This window comes from Oscarella lobularis, chromosome 4 (assembly GCF_947507565.1).
Source record: "Oscarella lobularis chromosome 4, ooOscLobu1.1, whole genome shotgun sequence".
NCBI classification, from domain to species: domain Eukaryota; kingdom Metazoa; phylum Porifera; class Homoscleromorpha; order Homosclerophorida; family Oscarellidae; genus Oscarella; species Oscarella lobularis.
Genome location: NC_089178.1, coordinates 1,171,530 through 1,195,746, shown reverse-complemented (window position 1 = coordinate 1,195,746; position 24,217 = coordinate 1,171,530). Strand labels below are relative to the sequence as shown.

Sequence of the window (24,217 nt, the reverse complement as noted above, 5' to 3'; positions counted from 1 at the left end):
TGCGAAAGGGGGCCCCTCCTCGTGCTTTTTTCCTTCATTCTGCTACGTTGCATTGCTCCGAATCTAAGATAGAAAAGCAGTGGTAAGCGATTGCAGTGGATTGAACGGGTGGGAAGCGAGCGCGGAACGAGGTCGGTGTCACGCGGTCAGTCGCCACTGCGAAAAAGCGTTTCCTCACGAGGAATCGGTCGGGGAAAGAAGTTTATCATCACAGCATGAAGCATTAAGACCAGCGAAAGAGCAAAAGTCATGCATTCGACGCCCCAAAAGCTCTTACCGAAAACGGCCTTGCTTGAACGAGACATGTGACCTGGCGCAGTGCGCACGCCAAAGAGATAAATTCATTAGTTTAATTACCGATATCTAGTCTACCTAGTACCTACCACTACTAGACTACCTACTGACATACTACATTACCCCGTGTACATACTTCATAGCGTACAGAGTGATAACGAAAACGAAAAAGAAAAGAAAACACTAACAAGTCATGGACATAGAAGAAATCACGACTGCCAATTTCCGCCGCCACCATACTTTCCTCCAGCGGACTTGGCTCCACCGGACTGCCCGCCTCGGCCACCAACATGGGCAGCAGCTCCGTAACTGCTAGCACCCCCTGACATCACAAAGGAACTGGAGAGCAGAGGTGCGGAGCCGCTGCCGCCGCCTTGAACGCCAGAGCCCATTCCAGCGCCGGGATTTCCAGAATAGCCGCCGCCGCCGCCGCCGCCGCCGCCGCCTTTCTGTCCATCGTACGCCGGCGTCGTTGTCTTGTAGGCTTCAACTGAACTCAAGGCACCTCCTTATAAAGATATCGATCTATCTATTTGATGATCTGCGCGCCTATGAACTACTACTTACGGTGGCCACCCTGGTTGGCTTTGTTCGCCCCTGAGACATATGTCCCCTTCGTGAATTCTTGCTCACCTTCAAATACTTGTAAAAAACAAACAACCTATCCTCCCCTATCCAAAGTCGTTCTTTCTAAAAGACGCATACCTGGAAAATTTTGGCTTCCCGGCGTCTGACCAAACGATGCGCCGCCGTGATAACCGGAAGGTCCCCCCTTAGTCGGCGGCATCTTACACAGCAAAAAAATGAGAGCCCTATACTATTTACCCTCTTTCTATCAACCTACCTGATAGGGAAATCCCACGTAAGGCGGCATGCCAAAAACGGGCGGCATGTAGAGGCCAGGAGCATTTGGATAATACATTGGATTCAGCATGGGTTGTTGGCTGATGGGATTTCCTGACGTCACGTCGCGAGGATAGCCCTTATCAAAGGAGCCGGCACCAGACGAAATCGACCCGTCCCTCGAACTTATCGCATTCTAAAAAACGATTTAGAAACGGCGAAGACGACAAAACTGACTCACCTGCATGCGAAGGAGCTCATAGTCCATGCTCGGCATTCCCTGATAACTCATCATATAGGGAAACGTGGCGGCACTGGGAAGGAGAAGTTGGTTCGCAGCCGGCGACGGATGATACATGCCGGGTGGAGCATGTTTACCTGTTCCACTCCCTAAACATAGACAGAAAATTATATTAGAGTAACGTCAGACTATTTTCTTACCGGATCGCGGCGGCAACGCTCCGGGTCCGCTATGTGTTGTTGCCGTTGGCAACGTAGACACGCTCGTCGTCGACGTTGTGTTACTCGACAACGCCAGTTGATTCGTCATGGAAACCGTTTCGGCGTCGTCGGGCATAGGTAGAGGTGCCGGCGGCATTCCCGTCGTCGGCCCAAGCGCGAGAGACGCCGCGGCGGAGTCTTGCAGCGGCGGAGATAGAACCCGACTTGCGCTATCCTTCGCATCTCTGAGAACGGGCGACAGTGAACTGACTTTCGACGCGACAAAAGGCTGCAATAAAATAGCAATACTATGCTTAGTTAATTCGTGCTGCAATGCCACGTACTTCAGGTTCTTGAAGATTTTCGGAGAGCAACGGACTTTGACTGTGATGAGCAACAGACGAGAGCATATCGGAAGGTGGCGGCGGCGGTTGAGTTATCTCTTGAGGAATGGGATTTATTAAGGAAGACGCTTCGGGTGGCAAGGGTGGCGCAGTAGAAAGATCAGGTAAATGACTATAGGAGATATTATGAGGAGAAGTCCTTTGGACAAGGCGAAGAATTTACCCTTCTGAGAGAGATGGAGACGACGACACTTCAACCAACGGACTAGAGACCTCTTCAACCTAGAAATAAAGATAAAGAAACAAATTTCATCGCGTCGTACTCTACTTACGTCTTCTGGCTCGGGCGTAAGTCGACTGCCACAATCAAACGTCAGATCCGAAAACTGTGAAAAAAACAAAGTTGATTCAATTCGAAATAACTTATGATGAAGAAATTGCCTCTTCATCCAATCGAGGATCAAACGTCACGTCGGGCATCTCAACAGGAACAGTGGGAATCTACGCGAATAAACACGGACTCCGCGCAACGTTCATATGAGCATACATACAACAAACCTGTGACGGGCCTCTCTTGATGACTCGTTGCCGTCTGGGACGCTCCAGATTCAACGTTGCCGTCGTGGTCATCGAAGGCGTTGCTGACATTTGAATGGAAATAATAGCGGGATCTTCAAGAGCCCGTTCATTGACAATACCTCTAAGAATAAGAATAAGAAGATGACGAGTATTAGAATAGGTGAATACCTCTGCTGTCCCTCGTCTCTGTTATTAGACACGGCGGGACTCTTTACGTCCGGTTCTGCCACAGTCCACGGACGGGATTCCTCACTGATACCATTCCATTCCGAGGTCTCCTTTCGATTGGTCCACGTTCCTTTCCCCGTTGCTCTACCCTTGGAATCTTCTCGCCTCACATCTTCGGAATCCCACGCTAAAAATAAATATTAGCATCGCGTTCAAAGAGGAGAAAGAAGACAAACCAGCCTCCGGAGATTCCAGCTTTCCGCCCGTCGCATGCCCATCTCCTTTTCCCCTCGAATATTTATACTTTCCTCGACCGGGACGGCCATGACTAGAAACCGATCGACTCAAACACAGTCCAATGGGATAATAATAATAGAGAAAAAAAACTGACTTGCCAAAGCGCGGATTATCGCCGCCGCCGCGATGACCCAGTTTTCCTCCACGAAAAGTCCCGTCTCGCTGAACAAAAGTTCCCCCAGAGCCGCCGCCGCTTCTACCGCCTCTGTCTCTCGATCCAGACGACCAAAAAGAACTGCGTCCACCACCTAAGAATAGGAAGAGTGAGAAAAATCTATAAACTCTATCATGAGACTATGTTTTATAAAACCAGTACCTCGTCCACTTCCGCCGCCGCCGCCGCCGCCGAAGCCAGCCTCTTTTCCACTCTCCTTCTCCGTCACAACTACGCTACCTCCATACCCTTCCCGAACACTCTTAGAAGCTAAAAACCAATCCTATAAGAGTCCTTTCTTTAGCCCAAAAAAACGACAACAAACCCGCTTTAAAAGTCCCGCCGCCGCCGCCGCCGCCGCCTTTCTTCTCTTCCGTCGTCGTTCCCTCGTATCCCGGCGCAGTAATCACATCAATATTGCCTCGATCCCCCCCAATCCGCTGCTGCTGCTGTTTCTTCTTTTTCCCGCCGCCCGACGTGTGCCACTCCTCGTCGACGGGCGCTCCTTCGACCAATCGCTGAACGGCCTGCGATTCGTCCATGTCGCAGTCGACGAGCGCCAAGAAAACGCGCTCCGCGTCCTTTCCCGTGATATCCGAAACGTTGCGCACCTTTTTCTCGACGTCCACGTTGCTCGCTTGACCGTACGCCTCCTTCGATTCCATCGCAATCAGCGCGTGGAGTCTCACTTGATCGGCAGTCGGCTGAAAGAGGAAAAAGTCCCCTCTGTAACTATAACTCCCCCCTTTTCTTTCGTTTCGATACCTTTCGCGGCTCGGAACGATGCGTTGGCTTCGGTTGGGCCTCCTTAGGGGTCTTCACCGGCGCCCCCGGCTGTTGGATCGACGTCAAATCGCGCGATTTTTTCATCGAGACTCCGACGGTGCTCATCGATCGGCCCCACGGCGTATTTACAGTGTGTGCGTGGTATGTACAGAACTAATGTACAACCGACGTTCGGAAACTGCAACGAGAGCGTACGCGCGGTTACGAAAACGACTTGCGTCACGGGGGCGCGAATCGCTAAAAAGGGGCCCCCGGTTTCTGGGCTCCACGTTCATTCGAGCAGCAATTGGGATTTTGTTGCGCACGTCGATTTGTTTGGATTCGATGCGAAAGGACGTCGAAGCGACGCACATGGTCGTGCGTCGCTTTCGATTCGGGCCTTATTGGCCAGAATAACGCAACAGATGACGCCAGAAAAATGGAGAAGTCCAACTCGCGTCTACCTACAGGGGAAAGGGAAAAGGTGCACGCTCTACCTTGTTCTTGAACGACGGTCAAGCTTCGATCACGTGATTGCTGCCAAAGGCGCTACGCTCGCCGAAGGTCCCGGAGAAGACAGTGACGTCACGTCGGCCAATCAATGCCGCTTTACAAAACTTCCTATGCACAAAGAAATTCACTAATAATAAATACATCCATGCAATGCGCTAGCTACACTGAGGCGCTAACAAGTCATGATACTGTTTCAATGCATCTCTCAAGGCTGGTTTGACGTCCGACGCCGTACACGTAACGCAATCAACTAAGAGCGGATAGAGAGAAGTCACTTGACTCCAAATGTTTCCACTTGCTGCAAGAAAAAAAAATTGTTTAATTATGACGAGGATATAATTACGCACGCGTACCAGGCGACTTTTTCAGAAACGAAACGACGCTTTCCGTAGCTTTGAACACAAAACTGACCTCTCCCATTTGACTTCGCGGCAACGGTCGCTTCCCAGCGTGCCGATCGTCCTGAACGAACTTCTTCGTCACTTCGTGACACCGTCGAAGAAGAGTGCTGATTGCCAATTCCGACAGTCCGCCTTCAGAACTCTCGTCGCCGCTCGCCATAAACGAAATGCAAAGGAGCGTTTCGAAGCACGTCTTTGCAAACTGTTCGCGAACTAGAACAGTATTCAGTTTACTGACTATTTAGAAAAAGAAAATTTAAATTGGGCTTCGTTTTTTTTTTTCGTGTACTCGCCGTTGAATTCTTCATCGGCTGTGTGGACGGAGCCGCGATTTAGAAGTTCCATGACTTTCGTTTTGAAATCGGGCGGCAGGTCTTGCGAATGAGGCAAAATCGTCTTTCCCAACATTTCCACTACCTAGGTCAAAAAAATCGCATCTTCTCTCCTTTTGCCCCTCATTCTTTTCGTACTTGAATATCCAATAATTCGTGAGCTGTTCTCTGATCCACTGGCAACGCTGTCTTGGGCAAACTAAACGGGGGGGATTCTCAACGCAGAAACGCGCTATCGCGCATCAGATCTACCGATTGCAGAACAAGAACTCCTCTAACAGTAACCCCAATTCTTTCCACATTCCTTCAAAATACCCTAATGAACGCCGAACGATCTCGCAATGCCCGAGAAAAGAACCCCCACCCCTCTTACTCTTATTCTCCGCCAATCGAGCCGTCTCTAATCCATCCCCCAACAATCGAAGCAGCACATCGACCGCCAACGTCCACGTACTCTCAGAAGGGCAGTCGTACTTCAAACCCAAAGGAACGCGCAATGCCTAAAAAAAGCTTCTATATAAAAACTACCATTTATCCTTCCTAAAAACCTTTAGAAGTTTCTCCAAAACGGCTTCCTTGACGACGACCTCGTCCCGCTTTTCATTCGCGTACACGTCGCCGGCCAAGCGCAGCGCCCGTTCGCCAAAAGCGACGCAGCAATTCAACTCGTCCGCCGCCAATTGAGCCACTTTTCCCGACAGCGGCAGCTGCAGAGGCGGTCGCGACGCAAAAAGAGCAAAACTCAACAAAACGCTAACGATCTTCGCCGCCAGACGACCACTATCGCCGCGAACGCGCACAGTCTCATAAACAGACGCGACGGCGTTCAAGCACGCCTGCTGTAGCGGACTCGGCGAGCCAGCACCGCCGGATCCCGACACGAGAAAGAGGCTAGAGTCCTTATCGATGGGATGAGCCAAGACGCGATTTAATACGGAGGCGAGGGAATCGAAATCGTCGGCGGAAATCTCCGACATGTGTTTGTATAGGAAGTGAAACGACTTCACGATGTCGGTCAGATAGCCTTGATTGGGCGACGACGCCGTCTCGCCGTCGTCGCCGTCGTCGTAACGCGTGCCGATCGTTTGCCACGTCGTCAACGCGTCGCGCCACAGCGTCGTTTCGTCGTTCGAATCGACGTCGACGTCGAAAAGGACGAGAAGACTTTTCAGGGCGGCGGAGGAGATTTCGGTCGACGCGTGAAGTGCCGACGTTCGAACGACGTCCAACATGAAATTCCACGCTTTGGCGAAGTCGTCGACGCGCTTGAGCGTGGACCAGCGCGACTGGAAGACGCGAGCGACGCCGGACAATGTGAGACGCTGCGTTTCGGCCCACTGTTTCTGCTCGGTGTCGCGCGAGTGATGAATCAGAATGCCCGGTTTGACGTCGACGGGAGTGACGGCGGCGCCTTCGTACCGATCCTGAACGTCTTTTAACATTGGAAAGAGAACCTACGAGAAGAGAAGAAAAAAATCGAAGAGCATAGGGAACGTCTCTCGATTTTTCTTACTTTTCGTAAAACTCCGCTCCACCCTTTGCTTGTTACCAGCTGCCCGTGCTGGCTGATCGTCGAGAAGAGAGTCTGCCCGGCACTCTTCCTTACCGGCGGACGATCGTCGACGCACAGATAGGCCAATTGGCTAAACACGCACAGCCAAAGTTGATCGGAATCAGACAGTCTATTGACGTCCGTTTCTTTGGCATCGCCGTCGCCGTCGCCGCCACTACTCTGCTCCAGATAATCGGAGATATTCCACTGCGTAAAGAACACAAGACAATCATCTTTAGTTAAACGTCTAAGACTTTCTCTCGTCGTACCAAAAGACCTATTGCTGTTAGACTTATATTAACTTCAACGCGCTGTGAGCCGAATTTTCCCGCCGTTTGGATGCAGTGCGAGACGCACGTCGTCGGCAGGAGAGCGACGAAATCGGTGACGATTAATTGGAGCGCTTGAAAGGCGACGTGAATGACGGACTGCCCTTTCAGATGAGCCGCTTGCATGAGAATGTCGAGAATGATCGACCAACCGTCGACTAAACTCTGTCCACTCGAATGAAGAACCTAGAGTCGTTTGTGCGAGCGTCCCTTTCAAGTCGAATCGTTTTCTTTGACTACCTGAAGGACGCATTCGAGTTGCTGCTGACGAACATCTAGATGCTCTATCCGAGAAAGTTTCTGGAGAGTTCTTAGAAGAGTCCGTTCATCGGGTTTCTGAAAACGAGGCATTAGCGCTATTAGAGAGCGCATATAGATTGTGTCTACTTTCGTACCGTGTCTCCACTTTGTGAATACGTAATTCCACTGCGGACAAGACAAGCGAGGGATTCCGAAGCAAATTCGCGCAACGTCGAGTGCGAATGCCCACACACCTGCACAAAGGAGGCGAATAAAACTTCAGAGGCTTATTTTATTGCAAAATTACCTTGAGTAGATGAGTCTCCGTTATATCCCAAACCGTCTCTATTCGACACAAATTCGCCAGGCCAGTTTCGAGTAATTTAGCGATAGCAAAACGAGACGGTTCCTAGCGTAAAAATAAGACTTTTTTCTTCATTCGATTCATTGCCAGTGTAATCTGTACCTTGCTCTGCCCACTAATAGATGCGCTTTCCATTACCTCATTTGACAAGCGCGTCAACGCGTCCAAAAGACTCAAAAGTGAATTCGCACTCAATTGCCGAGAACTTTCAAAGAGTCTCGAAAGCATCGACGCCAAGACGGAAAAATCCGTCAAAGTCGATGACGTAGGCTAAACGAAGAAGAAACAATATAAAAAAAAAAACGAAGAGTTCTACGAGTCTTCTAACCAGAGCACTCGTCGAGTCTTTCTTCGCTTTTTTACCCACTTTAAAACTTCCGCCCGTCGACGGCGTGAGATTGAGCAACTCCGTCAAATGCTGAAGCGTGCTCAAGACGAGATACCACGCCGTACCCAGAACGCCGCCGTGACAATGAGCGACGCTGAGCAACGACTTCATGCACTGCAAATTCTTACCATTCAACTAAAAGGGGTTTGAAAAAAAATGCATCGAATTCTCAACAAAACAGCTCCCCCCAACCTGAGGCGGAGCTGGAAGAACAGTTGTCGTTCCACTCGCGCCGACGCTGTTACTGCTAGTTCCGCCTCCGCCGCCTCCGTCGCCGGTCGTGTAGAGCGTGAGAGCGTAGCGAGGCGGGAGACACGCTTTGCAGAGGGCCGTCAGAAAGGCGTCGCGGGGCGTCGTCAGGTTGAGCGAGCCGCTGACGTTCGTGAAGACCTGAAGAGATTTCAGTATCGATTCGATGACGGTCTCGTCCAAGCTGAAGGAAGAGAAAAAAGACGCGCGATCGTTTTTATTGCTCCAATTTTTTATCTCTCTACGTACCACGCGTCAAGAAGCAAAGACAGCGCGGCAAGAAGACCGCACCACGACGAATTGATCATCTCTTGCAAAACATCGCGATTGAGCGATAATCCTAAATCGTATACATTTTCTTTATAAGGAGAAAAAGGAACAAAGAGGGTTTTTGACCTGGCGTTTTCGCTTTCTTTTCGCCGCCGCCGCCGCCGCCGCCGCCGCTTGACGTAAAGTCGTCAACAAGCGACGCTATGCTCTTCACCGTGTCGACGAGACTCGCAAACGCGGTAATAAGCGCATAGCTATCTTGAACCGCCGGCGCTTCGACCCTATCCAACATCTGAAGACTACAAGAAAAAAAATCAAAAAAATATTAATTAATTAATGCCAGAACGTCTATTTACACAAAGGGTTTCGCCGCACGAGCCGGCGGCATGGGATGAAGAGCTATCGACACGTTTCCACTCGTAAAACCGCTCGCCGCCGTCTGACCGAAAGCGGCGTTGCCAAGCGACGCGGAAGAACCGGCTCCCACTGCTAGCGACGACGAAGATGCCGACGGACTTCCGAGGGCTGCCGACGACGACGACGATGACGACGACGATGCGGTGGAGGTCGCCGTCGCCGTCGCCGAAGTCGACGGACTCGCGAAAAGAGATTGCACGAAGGAGCCGAGACCGTTGATGATGTCTCGAAAGATTTTCGTCGAGTGTTCTTGCATGTCGTAGTATTGGCAAAAGGATCTGTGTATAAGGGATTGCGGAACTGGAATTGTGAGGAGGAGCGACGCCTTTTTACCCGAGTAGGTTCGGTTGAACGCAGAGAGAGTGAATGACTTCGATTGCCATTACTCTTTGCCACTGGGGTTTATCTGCGTCGAGAAACTTGACTAGGAGCGAGAGAAAAATCTCGCACTCGGTCACCTGAGAGAGAGAGAGAGAGAAAAGAATGTCTCTAATTAATATTATATTAATAATCGTCGAATTTTTACCAATAACGTGTAGAAATTCTTGATTAGAACGGAGACGATTCTCAGAAGGCGAAGCGACGTTCCAAACGACGGCCTTTCGACCATTAGAGTCGACGCCGCATTGCCGGAGCCGCGATGCTTGATGCTCGGCGAGAAGAGTTTGATGACCAACGGGCACACTCTCTCCTTCAATAAAAAACTGAACTCCGGATGCTAGAAAGAGGAACGAATCTCAAAAAGGTGGTTGCGATTCCGCGACAAGATCTCGCCTTGATGAAGACGTCGACGTACGTAGAAAGAACCGTCTCTAATAGTTCGAGTCCAAGCGATCGATCTCCTTCTTCGTTCGACAGACCAATTAACCAATACGGACTGTCGCCATTCGTAACTTGACAAATGTCCTAAAAATATATATATAACCTCGCCAGAAATTCTTTTCGATTGTACAGTAGGACGCTGACCTGGAATAAAAGATAGGCGTCAGTCGTCGGCTGATCTAAATTCCTCGGCGAATTCCGATGGTACATTCTCGTTGGAGACGCCTGCTGCTCAGCATCTAAAAAGAGAGAATCTAAGTCAAATAGGCATGCTGTGCCCACGGAGACAAATGAACGTTACCCGGCGATTTGACGACGGTTTCTTTTAGCGACGCTTCATCCTGCACCGATACGCGATCAAAGACGGCACACACAAGCTGCCGAATTGACGCCGACGCCGTATTCATGGTAACGACGTCGTGACCAAAGTGAAGACGAAAACACATGACAAAAGCCTTGCATACGAAAAAATATATAAATTATTGACTATTATTTTAAATATATATATATATTATATATATATATACCTTAGCCAGCTGATCGCCGTGGACGGTCGAACTACTTGTCACCATCACCAAAACCGTCTGAAGAATTTTCAAATCCTCGATACGATTTTCCATCAGCCCCCACAGAGCATTCAAAATATTTCCCACGGCAAACTAGACAGATGTCTCAATAAAAAAATTAAAAATTTGTCGAGGGGTGCCGCCCACTTCGGGTATGGCCTTGTGCGTCAATAGTCGTTGTATGGCCGTTAGGGAGACGTGAACGAGCTTCGCGTGACGGCTCTCGCAGCCGAAAAGGAATGCGTGCAAGACGCCGTCCGATTTCGCCAACGCTGCGCGTATGCACGCCTAAAAATGCGTCGCGGAGACGATTCGCTTCGTTTCTGACCTTCGTCGAGCCGATCTTTTCCCGTTGTCAGCGTTCGAAGATTCATCATGCCTCGTTCGGCCGCCTCCAAAGCGAAAACGAGCATCGGATTCCATATTCGTTCCTTTGCCTACCCCCCAAAAGGAGACCTCACCTCTTTTACGGCCGGGAATTTCTTCTTCGCTTCCGTCGATAGGAGGCGGAGGTCGCCGTGAAGCGAGTCAAGAAGCTGCTTCTGTGCTCTATACGAGTTCGTCATTTTTTTATCTCGATCCGCAGTCTGGAGCACGCTAGCGTTGCTAAAAACTCTCAATTTATTGATAAAGTATCATTGTTTTTGGTTTCGACCGAAAAGTTTTTGTTTCAGGTACATGATCTGCTCTTCTGCTGTCTGCAAGCGAGCCCACACGAAGTAAGGTATCTGCAGAAAAAAGGAATACAGATGTCTATTCATTAGCTATACCCCCTTACATTGACTACTTCCCATCCCAGAGCTTTCAGCTGTCTCTGCTTGAGCACGGTTGCGCCGACACGCTTTTCGGTGTCTCTCAAAAAATGCCATGGCCCGTCCATTTCGATAGCGAGCCGTCGAATGTCGCTTCGGCTCGTGTTGTCGGAACGCAGTCGATTTATCAATAATCCTAATTCGTCGCTCACAGAAACGGGAACGTCGCCGTTCAACAAAACCTGAGCGTCGATGGAATAACCGTAATCCAGCGTCACCTCCCTCTTCAAAAATTCCGTTCCACCAAGAATATCATTCAAAACGGCAACAACTCGATTCTGAAAATCCGACGGATTAACGTTCGATCTCATGTTCTCCTTCGCGTCACCCAATATTCGTTGGAGGTGCGAGGATGACACAGAGGCCAAGCCTAGCTCAGGTCGCTCGTAACGCGCTCCAACGTAAAGCTGACAGAACTGATGAACCATTTCCACGGTCAAACTCGTTTTCGCTAAGAAACGATCGGCGAAAACGTGCTCATACAATCGCTTCGGATACACGTCAAAGACAAGACACGACCAGAGAAAATTCAACAGGACAAACGGTCGTATATCATCGAGCTGAGCCTCCACCCTTTCGACGAGCCGACAAAGCAAATCGACGACGCAGCGCGACGACGACGACGACGACGACGAGCAATTCAACGCGGCCATACCCCACGCTAAATTCCCAACGTCGTGTAGCGCGTAGACGCGGAGATTATCGCGCGCGTGCCGCACAGCCGACTCCATCAAATCGTCATCGTATAAACGCAACGTAGCCAATGACCAGACGAAATTCGTGACGGCATAGGGAGTCATGAATTCGATTTGATTTATCACTTTCTGAATCAACGCGTTCATTAGGGTCGGATCGTAGAAGTCGAGTTTGGCGTAGGCACTCGCAAATGTTGCCAATGACGATCCGTCCATGTTTTCGAGTCGATTCATTCCCACTTTGGCTATAGATGAGAGCAAGGTTGGCGAACGGTTTTTCGACGTTGCCATGGCGTGGAGCAAGAGTTCCAAACTGCGCGTCGGAAATTGATCAATGAGCTCAAGAGAACGCACTTCGATCGCGCGAAACGCATCCGACGTCAGCAAGCCGCGTTTTGCAAACGAATGAGCAATCGTGCTAATCGTTTGAACGTCGTCGAGACGAGGCAGTCGTTCAACGAAAACCCTCCGAATCTCCGTCAGCCAATCGATCCGGGACGTCGTCGATCGAGCCAAACCCCAACCGAGAAGTCCCAGCGTTTGGGGACGAAGTCGTTCGAGCGTCGGCATGGCAACCGATATGACATCATCGGCGACGTCATCGCACAAGCGTCCCGTCTTGGCGAGCGACCAGATGACGGAGCCGAGCGTGTGCTCGCTCATGCGCGGAAGGGCGGCGCGCACGGCGTCGACGAGCCGCTCGAAATCGCGCGTGCGCGCGATCGGCGTCGACGCGGACGCGCGTTCGAGTTTGCAGACGCGATGAAGACACGTGCCCAAGTTGACCGGGTCCATGAGATCGCGATGGGAGACGAAGAGGTCCAGCGCTTCGGCACCCGATTGGGCGCCGATCAGACGTTTATTCAATTCGACGGCCGGCGAAAGTTTCGTCGAAGTCGTCGTCGCGTCATTTCCTTTCGATTGCGACGTCGTGTGCAAACGGCAAGCGCTGCAGAGGCTCCGCGCGAGATATCTGCTGCCGATACGTCGCGAGACAATTGCAAAGTTCATTGCATTGGGACAAGCGACCTCCCCGGATAATTGACGAACTTCCCGCATGTACAGTACGAAAGGTTCCCAATCAGCAAAAAAATATAAAAAAAGTCGACGACTCGGTGACGTCACATGATTATCTGCGGGTCCGGAACGGAAACGGTGATGTCTTTGTGCGGTAGAATGCGAGCACCGTTGATGTAGAGCTCATCGTGAATTGAAACGTTTTCACCGAGAACAGACACGTTTTCTAATCGCACCTTGAGAAACAAAGCGAATATACAGAATGACCAGAGACGTTTAATTAAAATCGATTATTTATTTATTTATTTATTTACCCATCTTCCGACACAAGATTTCCATCCAATAATCGAACTATGCAACCACGAATGGGACTTGACTTGAACGCCGCGTAAAAGCGTGCAGCGAGATATGCAGGCGCCTAAAGAAAATGCCGGTATTCGCAGGCTATTTCATAAAGAAACGCACCCAGTCTCACCGTCTTCGATTTTTACGTCAGGTCCTATGACAACATTTGGCCCAATTCTGCATCCCTGTCCAATGGTTGCACTGGGATCCTAAACGTCAAAAATAGTCGAATTTGTGAATAATAAATATTGACGTACAACTAAAACATTGCCAACGATCCCGTTTCCTTTATAAAGTTTCTCTGGATCTTTGTCTTGAAGTGACTTGAGATACATGCACATTCCCGTGAGAAAGTCCTTTGGCTGACCAATGTCCATCCAGAATCCTGTCAGAAAAATAGCGTTGAACAAGAGCGGGACTCGATATGGCACACGTAATTGCGCACCAGCTAAATCCATTGCGTAGAGCTCATTGGCTTGAGCCATAGCTGGAAAAATTTCCTTCTCGATGGAAGTTGGTCTTAGCTGAATCAAAGCATAGATGAAAAGGAAATATACGATGGTTATGACTCACTGATATTCTGTCTAGAATGGCCAGATTGAAAATGTAAAGTCCGGCGTTAATTTTGTTTGATACAAACACCTTTGGCTTTTCAGCAAACTTCTCAATCTGCCCATCAGATTTGTAGACGACTACGCCGTACTTGGACGGCTCGTCCACTTTGGTCACCTGAACAGCAACAAATCAGTTAGCCCAACATATTAAGAAATATGACGTCATAAACTATACGCAGACAATTTTTTTGTTATCTATTATTACCATGATTGTTCCCTCCTTTCCATGACTCTTATGAAACTTGACCATATCTTCGAACGGATAATCGCAAATGACATCGCTGTTGAGTACGAAGAACGGCTCCGAATCGACGCTCAGTTCGTCCTTGGCCAGAGCGAGCGGACCAGCTACGAGAGAAAGAGGGGGAAGGGCACGTATTGCGATCGCGATGCGAAAACCGAGTGCCTGCCGTACCCGTTCCAAGAGGTTCCTTCTCGTGAGAAAGCGTGATTTTTATGCCGAGCTAAGAAACCGCGCGATGAGCGAAGAAAGGCGAAGGAAAGGAGCGCACCCGTTTCTCGTGAACAAGCAATTCTTCTTCGAGCAATTCGGCGCGATAGCTGACGGCGAGAATGACGTGCTTGACGCCCGCCTACGAAGAGCGAAAAACCCCTCGTTCAACTCGACTTCGAGACGAGCAACGCGTTTCCCACCTTGACGAGAGCTTCGACCTGGTGCATCAGTATAGGCTTGTTCGCAAATTCGACGAGAGGCTTTGGTGACGAGAGCGTGAGCGGTCGTAAACGCGTTCCATAGCCTCCGACGAGTATCAAGGCCTTCATTGTTCGATGGAGGGAGGCGCCCGGATATCCACGCTCTCTACTGTACGTCAAAGGTCACAAAATTGCGCGGGAGGGGACACACTCGATTGTACTAAAAAAACGTCTTTAGAGTTAGTCTTCCATTGGTTCCGCTCCGGCAGTCATCGCATCGGCGTTTTGCTCTTTAAAGTTTATCACCTCCTTATAAACAAGTTCTGCGGGGGAAACAGCTAAAATGCTGACTCTGACTTATATAGAATGCTTTACCCTTCCATTCTGGAATTGAACAGTCTATCTTCTCTAACGAATCGTCAAATTTTGCACAGACTGGCTACATTTTTTCAACAGCTCAAATTGAGTATCTAAAGCCAAATTAATATCTCTTACTTCGTCCGACGGATCGGCGTATTTGGCAAAGTAAGGGTGAGCAAGGGCTTCTACAGCCGTAATTCTTTTCTCGTTATCAAGAACAAGCATCTTTTCCAAAAGATCAATACCTGAAAAACGAAGAGATTATCAAGGAGAAACGAGTCCATGTTAACTCACCCAAGGGATTCGCTCCCACAAAAACTGTTGCAAAATTCTGTTTATCCATTTTGGGAAGTTGATGCAGATAAGTGCGCGCCTAGACACGACAGACGCTCAAAACGCAGAAAGGTCACACAACCTGACGTTTACATGTTCGCTGGAAATTTTTAGAATGAAGTCTTCTCCCGGAGTGCCAACAAGCTGAAGAATCTTAGTCAGCTGGTCAATATCTAGAACAATAGCTAAGAAAATCTCTCCCCGAAAAAGGCTCTCTTCACGCACGATCTCTGCCCGGAAAAAGAGATCTGCCTGTGAGCAATTCAGCCATAATACAACCAACAGACCAAATATCGACTAAGATAAATAAATAAATAAATAAATAGAATTTTTTATTGAGATCTCTTCCTCTCACCGTTCTGCTTGTAATGCATCCAGTTGAGCATGATCTCGGGTGCACGATACCATCGCGTTGCCACGTAGCCTGTCATCTCTTCGTCTGTCGTTCGAGCAAGCCCAAAATCAAGAATCTAAACACCAAGACATATAGTTGAGATTTTGACTTCAAAGGGATCTGTGACTTTCCTTCAGCTCGCAATCTTCATTCACGGCGATATTGCTCGGCTTAAGATCCTAAAGACTCACGTGACATATCTCCTCAACGGAACAAACGCTAGAAACTCACCCTATGAATAATCCCAGCAGAATGAATGTACTAAAGAAACACAAATAAATATTTAATTAATCGACTAAACTAAACTATCATATATCGCTTGCCTTTAGTCCTCTCAACACCTGATAGACGAGAAACTGAACGTGATCGTCGCTGAGCGTCTGAAACTTGATGATATTGTTCAAATCGGCTCCCATGAGGGGCGTGACCAGGTAGAGATCATTGAAAGTGTCGGCGCCCGCGTTCGGCGTGAAGACGTCGAGAAGATTGATCACCTGCAACGAGAGCTTCCAATCGACACTTTTTCCGGCTCTCGACGCTCACGTTTTCGTGGTGCATGTGTTTGAGAAGACGCAGCTCGCGAAACGTTCGTTTCGCGTGTATTGCTGTCTGAAAGGGTCGCGATAGTTTCTTCACAGCAACGTTGTTGCCTGTTTTCGTGTCGAGCGCCGATCTGCGAGACGAGAGGGAAAAGTTTGACGTCCGGGCAATTGCGAGAGAACGTTTCGTACACGACTTGGCCGTAGGCGCCGATGCCGACGGGGCTCAACTGCTGGTAGTGCACCGGGACTTCCCATGTCGTTCGATTCAGTTCGATTCGGTAGAAATCGGGCGGAATTTCGTCCATTTTTTCTTCCACGAAGAGCGCGCAGGCGCACTGCGAAGGGCGTGTGTTTATTTGAGACCCCGTAAGAGGCGGTTTTTGATTAGGCCATGATTAGACCATGTGATGATTCGGCGCTTCCTGTATATATGCTTCCGTGCACTGAAGTCAGCAAAGAGAGGACAGCTTAGCAGCAAAAAAATCACGTCATGTCACACTTATCATCCAATTGTGATGACGATTGCCTGACCAGCAGAAAGCGTCACCGGAGCTGAAAACGCAAGAGTCAGTAATCCTCCACTCTAAACGCACAATTAACAACTAGATTTAGGTATATGATCCGGTACTTGAGAAGCCTTTGCTGCGACTGGTTTGCTAGCAACGGTAGCAGTAGCAGTAGCAGCAGTTGATTGAAGCTGAAGTTGGTTCAACACAAGTTGTCCATCAGTTAGTATAATCTAGAGAACATTGCAGTTGAATATAAATAGCAAAGCAAAAACGAAAGTCTTGCCTGAGCGCTTCCCTTGGCCAGGTTTGCATCTCCAGTTTGCAGGTACTGGCCATAGCAAGTGGCCAAAATGAAAAATCCTTGGTACTTGGTAAATGCCAAGCGAGGTGCAAACGACAAATTGACTGCAATGGCTTTCGAGTTGGGAACAGGTACAAAGCTCCACGTCTACAAAAAATAATTAATTAATTGTGCGTAATTCTATTTATTCGATGCATGGCTACATACCATTCCTGAAGCAGCTTCAAAGAACAGAAAAGCAGCCATGGGTCTTGAATAGTGATCACCACATTCAATTTCGTTCCAAGGGCTGCGTCTGGTTCCGTCATACTTAGCTCGAGCCTCGGTGAGAACTGTAAGTAAAATTATAGAGACAGTCTAAAAATCGATTTGATAATGTACTGACCTTGAAGAAAAATATCGTTCAGACCAGCATACAAACACTGAGCAGCAAACGGATATTCCAGACCAGTCCATGCCCCCTAGCATTGCACGTACAAACGTCTATACTTTTAATTAATTAAGCTCATTAGCTAAGTACCTCTGATGAATAGAGAACAGCATTCGTAGGCACTTTTCCGTCGGGCCATCGTTCAATGAACAGGCCAGCGTCGCGTTGGTCAAAAAATTTGCGAGGATGTTGCAAGTCTGCGAGATGAAGAAGCTGAATGCGATACACGTGCTTAATCGCAGTGGAACACTTACTCGGATCAAAAGCTGTGACGTGATTTTGAGTAAACGTTGCCTGCAAGGACGACTTCACGTGGTCAATTGGCAAAATGTCTCCCAAGTTCAACGCGCGAGCCCACCACCAGCCCATCAAAGCGTCAGCATGAGTGCCTTTTAAGGGTAGGGTCAATTTCCGTTAGGATTCACTCACTGTCTAATAAAAGTTGTACCATCTCCCATGATGTCGACGTTGTGAGCTGGGTCAATGACTTGAGTATAGTACTTTCCGTTCGTAAAGCACAGCTTATCAAGCGTCGCGGCCCCCGTTGCAAATCGCGCGTGGTAAGCAGAAGCCGACGCCTTAGAAACAAAATTTCTTGTCAGTGTAATGCACAACAAAAATAGCGAAGATACTGTGTCTCCCTGAAGTTTGGCCATTTCCTCTGCAGCCCTATATTCAAATATTATTTTGATACCTACGTTGTGCAGTCAATTAGCATTTACCTCAATGCGCACAGATACTGCGTTCCCAAAAAGGTATTCACTCCGTACAATGTACAGTCGTACGTGTTGGGCTGAGGCCCTCGAATCACACCTTAATTTGCTTTGTTTCTAATTATGTACCAACGCGGTTCTATTTCTACAAACCAGTTCCGTCGTCCAGCTCAGTCATCCAACGCTGCATCACCTTTTTCACTTGATGCCACTGCTGATCAAACCAGGCCTTTGGCGCGCCTTGCAAAACCTAAAAAAACAAGATTTCATGTGAGGATAAAAGCAATACAAGGTTATTAATTAAGACATACTTCTCGGTAGGTTTTGTAGACAGTTCCGATTTCTCCATCTACGCATATTGCCGTAGATGCCTGGTTGACGGTCGTATAATCAGGCCAAAATGACCATTGCCGCCGTAGTTCCAAAGGAACGGTAGTTCGACTGGGAGAGTCAAAGTATATCATCTAGCCATAGTAACTGGCCCGTACAACAGCACACCTCGGAATGATGGCATTGGGAGAGAGTTGCTCTTGCAAGTCCACTGATCTCATTGATCTTTCCAGATCAGGCCACAGTCTAGGAAACGTTTCCGCTAGTAAATGCCGACTTTGCTTAGCAAAGACTCTACCTTGACAAAGCGAATTCGTAGTTCCACACATGGGTGCAATTGAGAGGACAACAACCTTTACAGATCGCAACAAAAATCGCTAAAGTGCGCTGACCTTTCTGTCAGACTTACCGGTACCATTACCAGAACCTTCAAAAGCGTAGAAATTTCCGTCACCGTGCCACATAGACGTGGGAGATTTGAGAACAGACACGCGTCCGGCGGCACTATCAATCAGTTGCCACGGCAGCGTGGAATTGAACATTGCGTCTCGAAAGGCTCTCGTTTTCTGCGTCAACATAGCCATATTGGCTACAGTGTAATCAAGAACCTTTTGGAAAAAATGGTTAAATTCTGATGGTGCACTTCTTCACTCTACGTTTTGAATAGCTGGCCAAAAAGTCGCGTACTGGTTTCCCAAGTAGAATTGAGTTGTTGTGTCCTTAATTCCAAAACCCGCCTGAGACCAATTGACATATCTAAACACAGAAATATATGTACTATACAGTAAGTACCTGATGGTGTTTTATACTGACCTGTGCGGATAATGCCAAGCCAAGAGAAACGTGAAAGTCTATTGAGGGCAGAGCACGAGCTATTCTCTGATTGTGCATGCTAAAAATTGAGATACACTTACCTGAGCTTGCTTGGGCCCTATTGCTCTTGTCAGCGAAAGGGCGCCATTCCAAGTCTTTCCAGCCTAAGGAAATTCTAGTAGAAATTGTGTTCATGTTTTTAGTTTGCAGAGTACTGGTGAGGGTCCAGTTGATCCAGGACCAAGCTTTCCCGTCTGAGCGAACGGAGTCCACATGTCTTTGACAGCGTCGTACTGAGGAGTCACGCCAACCACATCACCGGTGGCCGTTAGAACTTGAAACAAAATTAACATCTGGCATGTCAGTGCAGACGGAAACATATCTACCTGCTAAGGAAACGTGACCGTTCATTTCGGCCGTCGCGGGCAACGCTGGATTCATCATATCCAACGCTGTATAGCCAGTACTAAACAAGCAACAATGAACTTTGAACGTACAAAAGTCCCTTCATACGTTTTTGGTAAAACGGTGTTGGTATTGCCACCGTAGGCTCCGTTTGCAACTATTTAGATCATAAGTAAAGCTTGCGGCAGAAATTTGGAAATTATAAATCAATACCTTCAGTAGTAATTGGCGAATGTCCGTCCCACCCTGCTATATTCTGCAGTGAACCAAGCAGAGACACCTGACGCAAATACGAAGTGTTTTACAGAAAGGCTTGTCTCTCTACAACACCGGTATACTTCAACTGTAGACGTCGATGGATTGGTGACCGTGTAATTGAAGATGATCACCGGCAACGCACTATTCTTCGAATCCAAAGGAGTGCAGGGACTGAACGCTTCCGTGTGAATCTGAACAGGCAAGCCCGGGGACGTGTAGTCAACTGCTCGTTAAAACAATATAAACACGTACAGCTCATTGAGTCTTCTACTAACTTTCGACGATGGGAAATTTGGCGGTTATATCAATTGTTTGAATTCCAGGCAGAGCAGTGAGTAGATCTTTTGAGGCTTGAGGAATAACTAGACACCGACGTTTAGACGACAATAAATAATGCTAAACTCAAACACTTATATACCGTGATCGGTCACAATATTCGCTGGCTGAAAACCCGATTTGTTGTATAAAGCTGGAGACATGAGGACAGCCGAAGTAGCCGACGTTCCACTTCCGACTCTATTGTACTTCATAATTCTTTTGGTCCCCCTATATGCGTCCTAACTGACTTTACCGGATGGCAAAAAATGAATCCGGCACGTGCGCATCGTGAGAGACTCGATTGCAGACTTGCCATTGACGAAGTCCTCCGTCACCAGCAATAGCGATAGATCCTCCTCCTATATAAATATTAGTGCAAAGGATGAAAAAAGTTTAATTTTTTACCCAAAGCGCCGAGTGGCAGCGTCACGGCCATTAGAGCGTCGCCCGAATACTTGTATTGATCGGCCGTTGGATTGACACTTCAATGGACATTATGAAGCACATGACCAATTGACTTGACCTCTTACATTTCACGAGGAGCGACTTTATCGTAGAGAACAGTGTCCTCTTGCAACGGCCTCTGAAAATCCGAGGAACAGCAACTTGACATAGACCGAGAGCTTGAACAGCAAGAGGACCTAAGACGACCCTCTTTAATTTTTCTGCTGCAGCACATGAGACTTCTTCGCTTGCCTGCCGGTCAATTCCGTAGCTCCCTGAGAAAAAAATGTACCCACGATAAAACAGGTATCATCATAGTATGTCATTATGATATTTGCACCTTGCAGCGAGCTTCCAAGTGCATAACGAGAGAGCCCATCTGCTCTTCGCCGTTCACTCGCAACGCTTCTCTCCATTCCAAATCGCTGTTGATCTATTGGGCGTCACGCCTACCGTTCTATAATTGAGCTCTCTGGGATTTCTTACCGTCACTGTGTCGCCTTCGTCATCGACGTATTGGAATGCAAGAAAATCGTCTTTCTGCAGACGTAGGTTCTGAATGAGCTGGCGCTTGATTGATGCAACGAGCAGGGTCCAGTCGATGGATGCGTCTTGAAATTGTAGGCTGAAATCAGTTTTCTTGCACGCGGCACTTCGGCCGTGCACAAACAACTGCAGGCGCATCGGAAACTCAAAGGGAGACTCGACGAGCACCGGAAGATCTCTTCGTGAGTACACAAGAGCGCGTGACCCAGAATCCCGGAGATCCTCCTACTCGTACGTGGTCGACTAACTTTTTCAGAAAAGTTACATTTTCATGGGTATTCCGATGGATATCACATGCTTTTTTTCTCTCCAGCTAATCACAGAATTTGCTGCGATGGCAAAGTTAGAAGCTGCGCATGACGCCATCGCAAAACACAATTACAAGATTTGCACATGACAGAAGACCGACATACTTTCGCGGCGCCGTTCGCACGTGAAGCTCTCAGTTGGTGGCAACGCGGCATGGCATTGGAGGTGCGCCACTCTCCGCTTTCGTCCAAGCGTCTTCATCGTGGACCGTACCGAAAAGCGAGTCCGCTTGCCGCGAGAAGAGGCAGCGTCGTTCAGAATCTGGCAAACTATTGCATCTATCGCCGCTTGTTGGAACACTTTCCATCCGGCGAGGAGAGACGGTTGTACATTCCCACTGGCCTGTCGTCGGCGCAGCCGAGCGAAGTGGCCCATCATCTCGCAGCTATTGCCGACGACGTGGAAAATCGCTACCGCGAGAAGTTCGACGATATGTGCGCGCGAATTCGCTGCGGCGTCAGCAACGACGCGGCCTACGCGGCCTTTTCCGGCGTCGCTTCGGAGTTGTTTGGGACGGGAACGAATTGGGGACGAATTGCGGCGCTGTTTGCATTCGCTCGCGCTTTTGCTGTCAGTCTCGCCGAGAAAGGAATGCGGGAGGCGGTGGCGCGCGTGAGTCGATGGCTCGCGCGCTTCGTAGAAACGAATTTGGAAGAGTGGATCGCTCATTCGGGAGGATGGGTAAGTCATAATACATTTGTGTTAGTTTCCCTAACATTTTTACGTAGAGGATTAATTTGCTCGTGGGAGTCCCCGACCCCGTGCCCCCATTAGTCATCTGTTTATAATTAGGCATTTCGCGCTGGATCACGCCCGTCATCTTGCTTTGGTTTCATTGTAGGAAACTTTCGTCACCTACGCCAAGCGAAAGAGAAAGGATTTGAAAGAGAGCAGCAGCGAGAAAAGAGTCTCTTTTGGGATCAGTGATGTCTTTTTGTTGGGAACCGTTGGACTGGGGTTATGCGCCAGTTTACTGGCACCAAGATAGTTAACTGTAATATATAATTCAAGTATAGATAAAATTGGAAGGAAGTGGCAACGTCAAGGGGTAGACTGTGTACTAATACAGATAATGCTTCTCTTCAGGTGTCCAGTCAGCTTTCGGGATCACAGAGACCAAAATATATCCCTCAACCCGAGGACGAATTCTATAACCGTCTGAACGGAAAAGGACGACGTTTCAGTTTCTTTGACCTCATTGAAGGTCTTCTTGTCCATGGTATCACCGATAGCCTGCAACTGTGAAGCGAGCAGCCGGTGGGCTGAAACGTCGTCTAGATGCGGCCCGTCCGCTGGAACTGGCCAAGGCATCAAGACAGATTCAATGCTTCGTACGACTTGGAGACGCTTTGCTTTGCTGAGTACTGTGCTGTGACTGTCCTTAGCTAGGGTCACCGATATCTGTGATAAAGCCAAAAACCACCTCGACCATTCAGAAGAAAAATAGAAACTAAAGCAATGAGTAAGCTGTGCCTGGTTCTAAGCGCTGGCATCACGCGAGAATGAGGTAAGAGGGACGAGACTAAGTCCCTGCTTCTAAATCCTATTTGCTGAAGGACGAAAGTCACAGCATGGTCACAGCAGCCGTAGCTGAATCTGAGAAATATGTCACTCAATCGTCCATATACGGCTCTGCCGGCGCTGCCTTCAGTGCGTCAAGAGACTTGGGAACGACAAACATCCGGATGATAACTCGGACGCGCATGCGGATCGACTTGATCGAGGCCCCGTGGTTTTCTTTGGCTCCACCGCATAAGCTGTAAGCAGGACGCGAAGCGCCCCCGATTCCGCTGAGGCTCTAAGTTCTCATCTGAAGTAAGAACCGGGCGCGGAGAAAGGTCGAGTGAAAGCGAGACAACGAAGGGCAGTCCCCTAAAATTGGCAAGGGCGTCAATCGAATCCTCCCCCCTTTCCTCTCCCTAACCCGAATAAATTTCCCCTTGAAAACAAACGAAATATAATGTAGCGTCGTACCTTCCAATGGCTCTAATTCCTTCTCCCCGCTCCCTCCTCTCCAGACAACAATGATGGAATCAGCGAATCGGTCACGTCGGCGTCATCGCACCCAAGTTGCCAAACGCGCGCTCACTCTCACTAGGGATTACGCACTATATCGTTGCGTGCAGGAATGCGAAACGAACGAGACATTCGTCGCCGGCCTAAACGGTTATCGGCAAGACGTTCTAGACGCAGCGCACCGTCTGGCCGCGCCCGCTGATGTCGGTACGCTCGAGGCAATGATACGACGAACAGCGCGAGAAATTGAACGACGGTACAACGCCGAATTCGCGAGCATGTGCGATCGACTTCCCTGTCGACCGGACACCATCCGATCGACATTCAGCGACGTGACGCGAGAGATTTTTCGCGACGGTATCAATTACGGTCGGATAGCGTCTCTATTCGCGTTTAGCGGCGCGTTCGCCGTACACGGCATTAAGCACGGAATACACGATATGATCGCCGTCGTACCGATATTGACGGCCGATTTCGTCGACGAGTATCTCGCCGAGTGGATCGACGCCCACGGCGGATGGGTGAGGAGGCTCCTTTCATTTAACCTCGGTCACGTGACGATTTTTTGTTATCAGGACGGTTTTGTAGCTCACTTTCGGAATCATCCTAGAATAGACCGATCGACAGCTTGGGAGAAAATGATCGCCGTTGGTGGAATGGTGGCTGCTGGAGCCGCCGGACTTGCTTTGGCAGCACTCAGATTTACATGACTAGACTTATGCATTCAAAGT

The 24,217-nt window shown here is 48.8% G+C and overlaps 9 protein-coding genes across 11 annotated transcripts; 2 read left to right on the top strand and 7 right to left on the bottom strand.

Annotated features, from left to right (window-relative positions):
• Window positions 1-336: 336 nt before the first annotated feature.
• LOC136185628 (keratin, type I cytoskeletal 9-like) lies at window positions 337-4,445 on the bottom strand. 2 transcript variants are annotated; one of them, XM_065972793.1, is made up of 18 exons: window positions 4,383-4,445; window positions 3,886-4,084; window positions 3,446-3,824; window positions 3,283-3,390; window positions 3,061-3,214; window positions 2,906-2,997; window positions 2,670-2,856; window positions 2,481-2,622; window positions 2,364-2,423; window positions 2,255-2,308; window positions 2,146-2,204; window positions 1,923-2,094; window positions 1,579-1,867; window positions 1,379-1,527; window positions 1,139-1,333; window positions 1,000-1,081; window positions 862-936; window positions 337-802 (listed from the first exon to the last, which is right to left on the bottom strand). In XM_065972793.1, exons 2-18 carry the CDS (start codon window positions 4,009-4,011, stop codon window positions 504-506), a joined length of 2,622 nt encoding a protein of 873 aa, XP_065828865.1. In that variant the 5' UTR covers window positions 4,012-4,084; window positions 4,383-4,445; the 3' UTR covers window positions 337-503. The 2 variants fall into 2 exon arrangements, with proteins under 2 accessions (XP_065828865.1, XP_065828866.1); XM_065972794.1 differs by having other exon boundaries at window positions 862-927.
• Window positions 4,446-4,553: 108 nt separating this feature from the next.
• LOC136185772 (protein MON2 homolog) lies at window positions 4,554-4,959 on the bottom strand. Its single transcript, XM_065972948.1, has 2 exons — window positions 4,752-4,959; window positions 4,554-4,696 (listed from the first exon to the last, which is right to left on the bottom strand). The coding sequence occupies exons 1-2, from the start codon at window positions 4,957-4,959 to the stop codon at window positions 4,554-4,556; spliced, it is 351 nt and encodes a 116-aa protein (XP_065829020.1).
• Window positions 4,960-5,011: 52 nt separating this feature from the next.
• On the bottom strand, window positions 5,012-10,908 carry LOC136185625 (protein MON2 homolog). Its single transcript, XM_065972789.1, has 25 exons — window positions 10,790-10,908; window positions 10,657-10,720; window positions 10,476-10,600; window positions 10,290-10,421; window positions 10,064-10,217; window positions 9,907-10,001; window positions 9,715-9,846; window positions 9,467-9,658; window positions 9,274-9,398; window positions 8,880-9,218; window positions 8,650-8,822; window positions 8,503-8,593; window positions 8,197-8,437; window positions 7,945-8,139; window positions 7,719-7,886; window positions 7,560-7,661; window positions 7,408-7,506; window positions 7,253-7,348; window positions 6,953-7,198; window positions 6,645-6,890; window positions 5,680-6,585; window positions 5,505-5,631; window positions 5,384-5,447; window positions 5,270-5,330; window positions 5,012-5,216 (listed from the first exon to the last, which is right to left on the bottom strand). Exons 1-25 carry the CDS (start codon window positions 10,892-10,894, stop codon window positions 5,037-5,039), a joined length of 4,458 nt encoding a protein of 1,485 aa, XP_065828861.1. The 5' UTR covers window positions 10,895-10,908; the 3' UTR covers window positions 5,012-5,036.
• On the bottom strand, window positions 10,907-12,894 carry LOC136185629 (FAST kinase domain-containing protein 4-like). The gene is made up of 2 exons (XM_065972796.1): window positions 11,107-12,894; window positions 10,907-11,056 (listed from the first exon to the last, which is right to left on the bottom strand). Exons 1-2 carry the CDS (start codon window positions 12,892-12,894, stop codon window positions 10,964-10,966), a joined length of 1,881 nt encoding a protein of 626 aa, XP_065828868.1. The 3' UTR covers window positions 10,907-10,963.
• LOC136185636 (mannose-1-phosphate guanyltransferase beta-A-like) lies at window positions 12,877-14,627 on the bottom strand. The gene is made up of 10 exons (XM_065972806.1): window positions 14,466-14,627; window positions 14,324-14,404; window positions 14,227-14,275; window positions 14,017-14,159; window positions 13,771-13,926; window positions 13,643-13,721; window positions 13,455-13,582; window positions 13,328-13,406; window positions 13,167-13,270; window positions 12,877-13,088 (listed from the first exon to the last, which is right to left on the bottom strand). The coding sequence occupies exons 1-10, from the start codon at window positions 14,592-14,594 to the stop codon at window positions 12,957-12,959; spliced, it is 1,080 nt and encodes a 359-aa protein (XP_065828878.1). The 5' UTR covers window positions 14,595-14,627; the 3' UTR covers window positions 12,877-12,956.
• Window positions 14,628-14,632: 5 nt separating this feature from the next.
• Window positions 14,633-16,445, bottom strand: LOC136185635 (mitogen-activated protein kinase 14-like). The gene is made up of 12 exons (XM_065972805.1): window positions 16,284-16,445; window positions 16,096-16,225; window positions 15,876-16,046; window positions 15,784-15,813; window positions 15,686-15,731; window positions 15,514-15,630; window positions 15,384-15,455; window positions 15,252-15,331; window positions 15,120-15,198; window positions 14,961-15,070; window positions 14,841-14,904; window positions 14,633-14,788 (listed from the first exon to the last, which is right to left on the bottom strand). The coding sequence occupies exons 1-12, from the start codon at window positions 16,397-16,399 to the stop codon at window positions 14,706-14,708; spliced, it is 1,098 nt and encodes a 365-aa protein (XP_065828877.1). The 5' UTR covers window positions 16,400-16,445; the 3' UTR covers window positions 14,633-14,705.
• A 78-nt stretch (window positions 16,446-16,523) lies between these two features.
• Window positions 16,524-22,125, bottom strand: LOC136185627 (non-lysosomal glucosylceramidase-like). Of its 2 annotated transcripts, XM_065972792.1 has the most exons (32): window positions 21,575-22,125; window positions 21,102-21,511; window positions 20,956-21,048; window positions 20,868-20,890; window positions 20,702-20,812; window positions 20,577-20,653; window positions 20,425-20,530; window positions 20,272-20,369; window positions 20,129-20,215; window positions 19,934-20,076; window positions 19,809-19,875; window positions 19,704-19,752; window positions 19,577-19,656; window positions 19,406-19,524; window positions 19,292-19,354; window positions 19,191-19,228; window positions 19,034-19,133; window positions 18,787-18,985; window positions 18,676-18,730; window positions 18,546-18,623; window positions 18,359-18,488; window positions 18,201-18,297; window positions 18,057-18,147; window positions 17,967-18,003; window positions 17,783-17,912; window positions 17,589-17,723; window positions 17,425-17,531; window positions 17,290-17,365; window positions 17,112-17,236; window positions 16,887-17,051; window positions 16,723-16,833; window positions 16,524-16,677 (listed from the first exon to the last, which is right to left on the bottom strand). In XM_065972792.1, the coding sequence occupies exons 2-32, from the start codon at window positions 21,297-21,299 to the stop codon at window positions 16,597-16,599; spliced, it is 3,069 nt and encodes a 1,022-aa protein (XP_065828864.1). In that variant the 5' UTR covers window positions 21,300-21,511; window positions 21,575-22,125; the 3' UTR covers window positions 16,524-16,596. The 2 variants fall into 2 exon arrangements, with proteins under 2 accessions (XP_065828864.1, XP_065828863.1); XM_065972791.1 differs by having other exon boundaries at window positions 21,102-22,125.
• On the top strand, window positions 21,600-22,515 carry LOC136185638 (apoptosis regulator R11-like). Its single transcript, XM_065972808.1, has 2 exons — window positions 21,600-22,151; window positions 22,312-22,515. The coding sequence occupies exons 1-2, from the start codon at window positions 21,624-21,626 to the stop codon at window positions 22,456-22,458; spliced, it is 675 nt and encodes a 224-aa protein (XP_065828880.1). The 5' UTR covers window positions 21,600-21,623; the 3' UTR covers window positions 22,459-22,515.
• A 979-nt stretch (window positions 22,516-23,494) lies between these two features.
• Window positions 23,495-24,196, top strand: LOC136185771 (apoptosis regulator Bcl-2-like). Its single transcript, XM_065972947.1, has 2 exons — window positions 23,495-24,007; window positions 24,062-24,196. The coding sequence occupies exons 1-2, from the start codon at window positions 23,495-23,497 to the stop codon at window positions 24,194-24,196; spliced, it is 648 nt and encodes a 215-aa protein (XP_065829019.1).
• The last annotated feature ends 21 nt before the right edge of the window (window positions 24,197-24,217 follow it).

Bases quoted from the DNA above. Each gene is read 5' to 3' on its own strand.
- LOC136185628 (XM_065972793.1), bottom strand. From the start codon at position 4,011: ATGAGCACCGTCGGAGTCTCGATGAAAAAATCGCGCGATTTGACGTCG. The intron at 2,095-2,145 runs GTAAATTCTTCG...TATCTCCTATAG, and splicing joins TCTCCATCTCTCTCAGAAGG to TCATTTACCTGATCTTTCTA. The intron at 1,082-1,138 runs GTAGGTTGATAG...TTGCTGTGTAAG, and splicing joins ACGTGGGATTTCCCTATCAG to ATGCCGCCGACTAAGGGGGG.
- LOC136185629 (XM_065972796.1), bottom strand. From the start codon at position 12,894: ATGCGGGAAGTTCGTCAATTATCCGGGGAGGTCGCTTGTCCCAATGCA. The intron at 11,057-11,106 runs GTAAGGGGGTAT...TTTTTTCTGCAG, and splicing joins TGGGATGGGAAGTAGTCAAT to ATACCTTACTTCGTGTGGGC.
- LOC136185635 (XM_065972805.1), bottom strand. From the start codon at position 16,399: ATGGACGAAATTCCGCCCGATTTCTACCGAATCGAACTGAATCGAACG. The intron at 15,332-15,383 runs GTGCGTGAAGAG...CTATTGTTCTAG, and splicing joins TCTTTTTCCGGGCAGAGATC to ATATTGACCAGCTGACTAAG. The intron at 14,905-14,960 runs GTAAGAGATATT...GAAAAAATGTAG, and splicing joins ACGCCGATCCGTCGGACGAA to CCAGTCTGTGCAAAATTTGA.
- LOC136185625 (XM_065972789.1), bottom strand. From the start codon at position 10,894: ATGACGAACTCGTATAGAGCACAGAAGCAGCTTCTTGACTCGCTTCAC. The intron at 9,219-9,273 runs GTAAAAAGGCGT...CCTTATACACAG, and splicing joins GTTCAACCGAACCTACTCGG to ATCCTTTTGCCAATACTACG. The intron at 7,349-7,407 runs GTACGAAAGTAG...CCTCGTTTTCAG, and splicing joins ATTCACAAAGTGGAGACACG to AAACCCGATGAACGGACTCT.
- LOC136185627 (XM_065972791.1), bottom strand. From the start codon at position 21,299: ATGCGCCTGCAGTTGTTTGTGCACGGCCGAAGTGCCGCGTGCAAGAAA. The intron at 20,531-20,576 runs GTAAAAAATTAA...ATATTTATATAG, and splicing joins GCTGCCACTCGGCGCTTTGG to GAGGAGGATCTATCGCTATT. The intron at 19,355-19,405 runs GTACTCTGCAAA...GAATTTCCTTAG, and splicing joins GATCAACTGGACCCTCACCA to GCTGGAAAGACTTGGAATGG.
- LOC136185771 (XM_065972947.1), top strand. From the start codon at position 23,495: ATGATGGAATCAGCGAATCGGTCACGTCGGCGTCATCGCACCCAAGTT. The intron at 24,008-24,061 runs GTGAGGAGGCTC...TTTTGTTATCAG, and splicing joins TCGACGCCCACGGCGGATGG to GACGGTTTTGTAGCTCACTT.
- LOC136185772 (XM_065972948.1), bottom strand. From the start codon at position 4,959: ATGGCGAGCGGCGACGAGAGTTCTGAAGGCGGACTGTCGGAATTGGCA. The intron at 4,697-4,751 runs GTACGCGTGCGT...TTTTTCTTGCAG, and splicing joins GTTTCTGAAAAAGTCGCCTG to CAAGTGGAAACATTTGGAGT.
- LOC136185636 (XM_065972806.1), bottom strand. From the start codon at position 14,594: ATGAAGGCCTTGATACTCGTCGGAGGCTATGGAACGCGTTTACGACCG. The intron at 14,276-14,323 runs GTGCGCTCCTTT...GCGGTTTCTTAG, and splicing joins TGCTTGTTCACGAGAAACGG to CTCGGCATAAAAATCACGCT. The intron at 14,160-14,226 runs GTACGGCAGGCA...TTTCTCTCGTAG, and splicing joins GAAGGAACCTCTTGGAACGG to CTGGTCCGCTCGCTCTGGCC.
- LOC136185638 (XM_065972808.1), top strand. From the start codon at position 21,624: ATGGCATTGGAGGTGCGCCACTCTCCGCTTTCGTCCAAGCGTCTTCAT. The intron at 22,152-22,311 runs GTAAGTCATAAT...GTTTCATTGTAG, and splicing joins TCGCTCATTCGGGAGGATGG to GAAACTTTCGTCACCTACGC.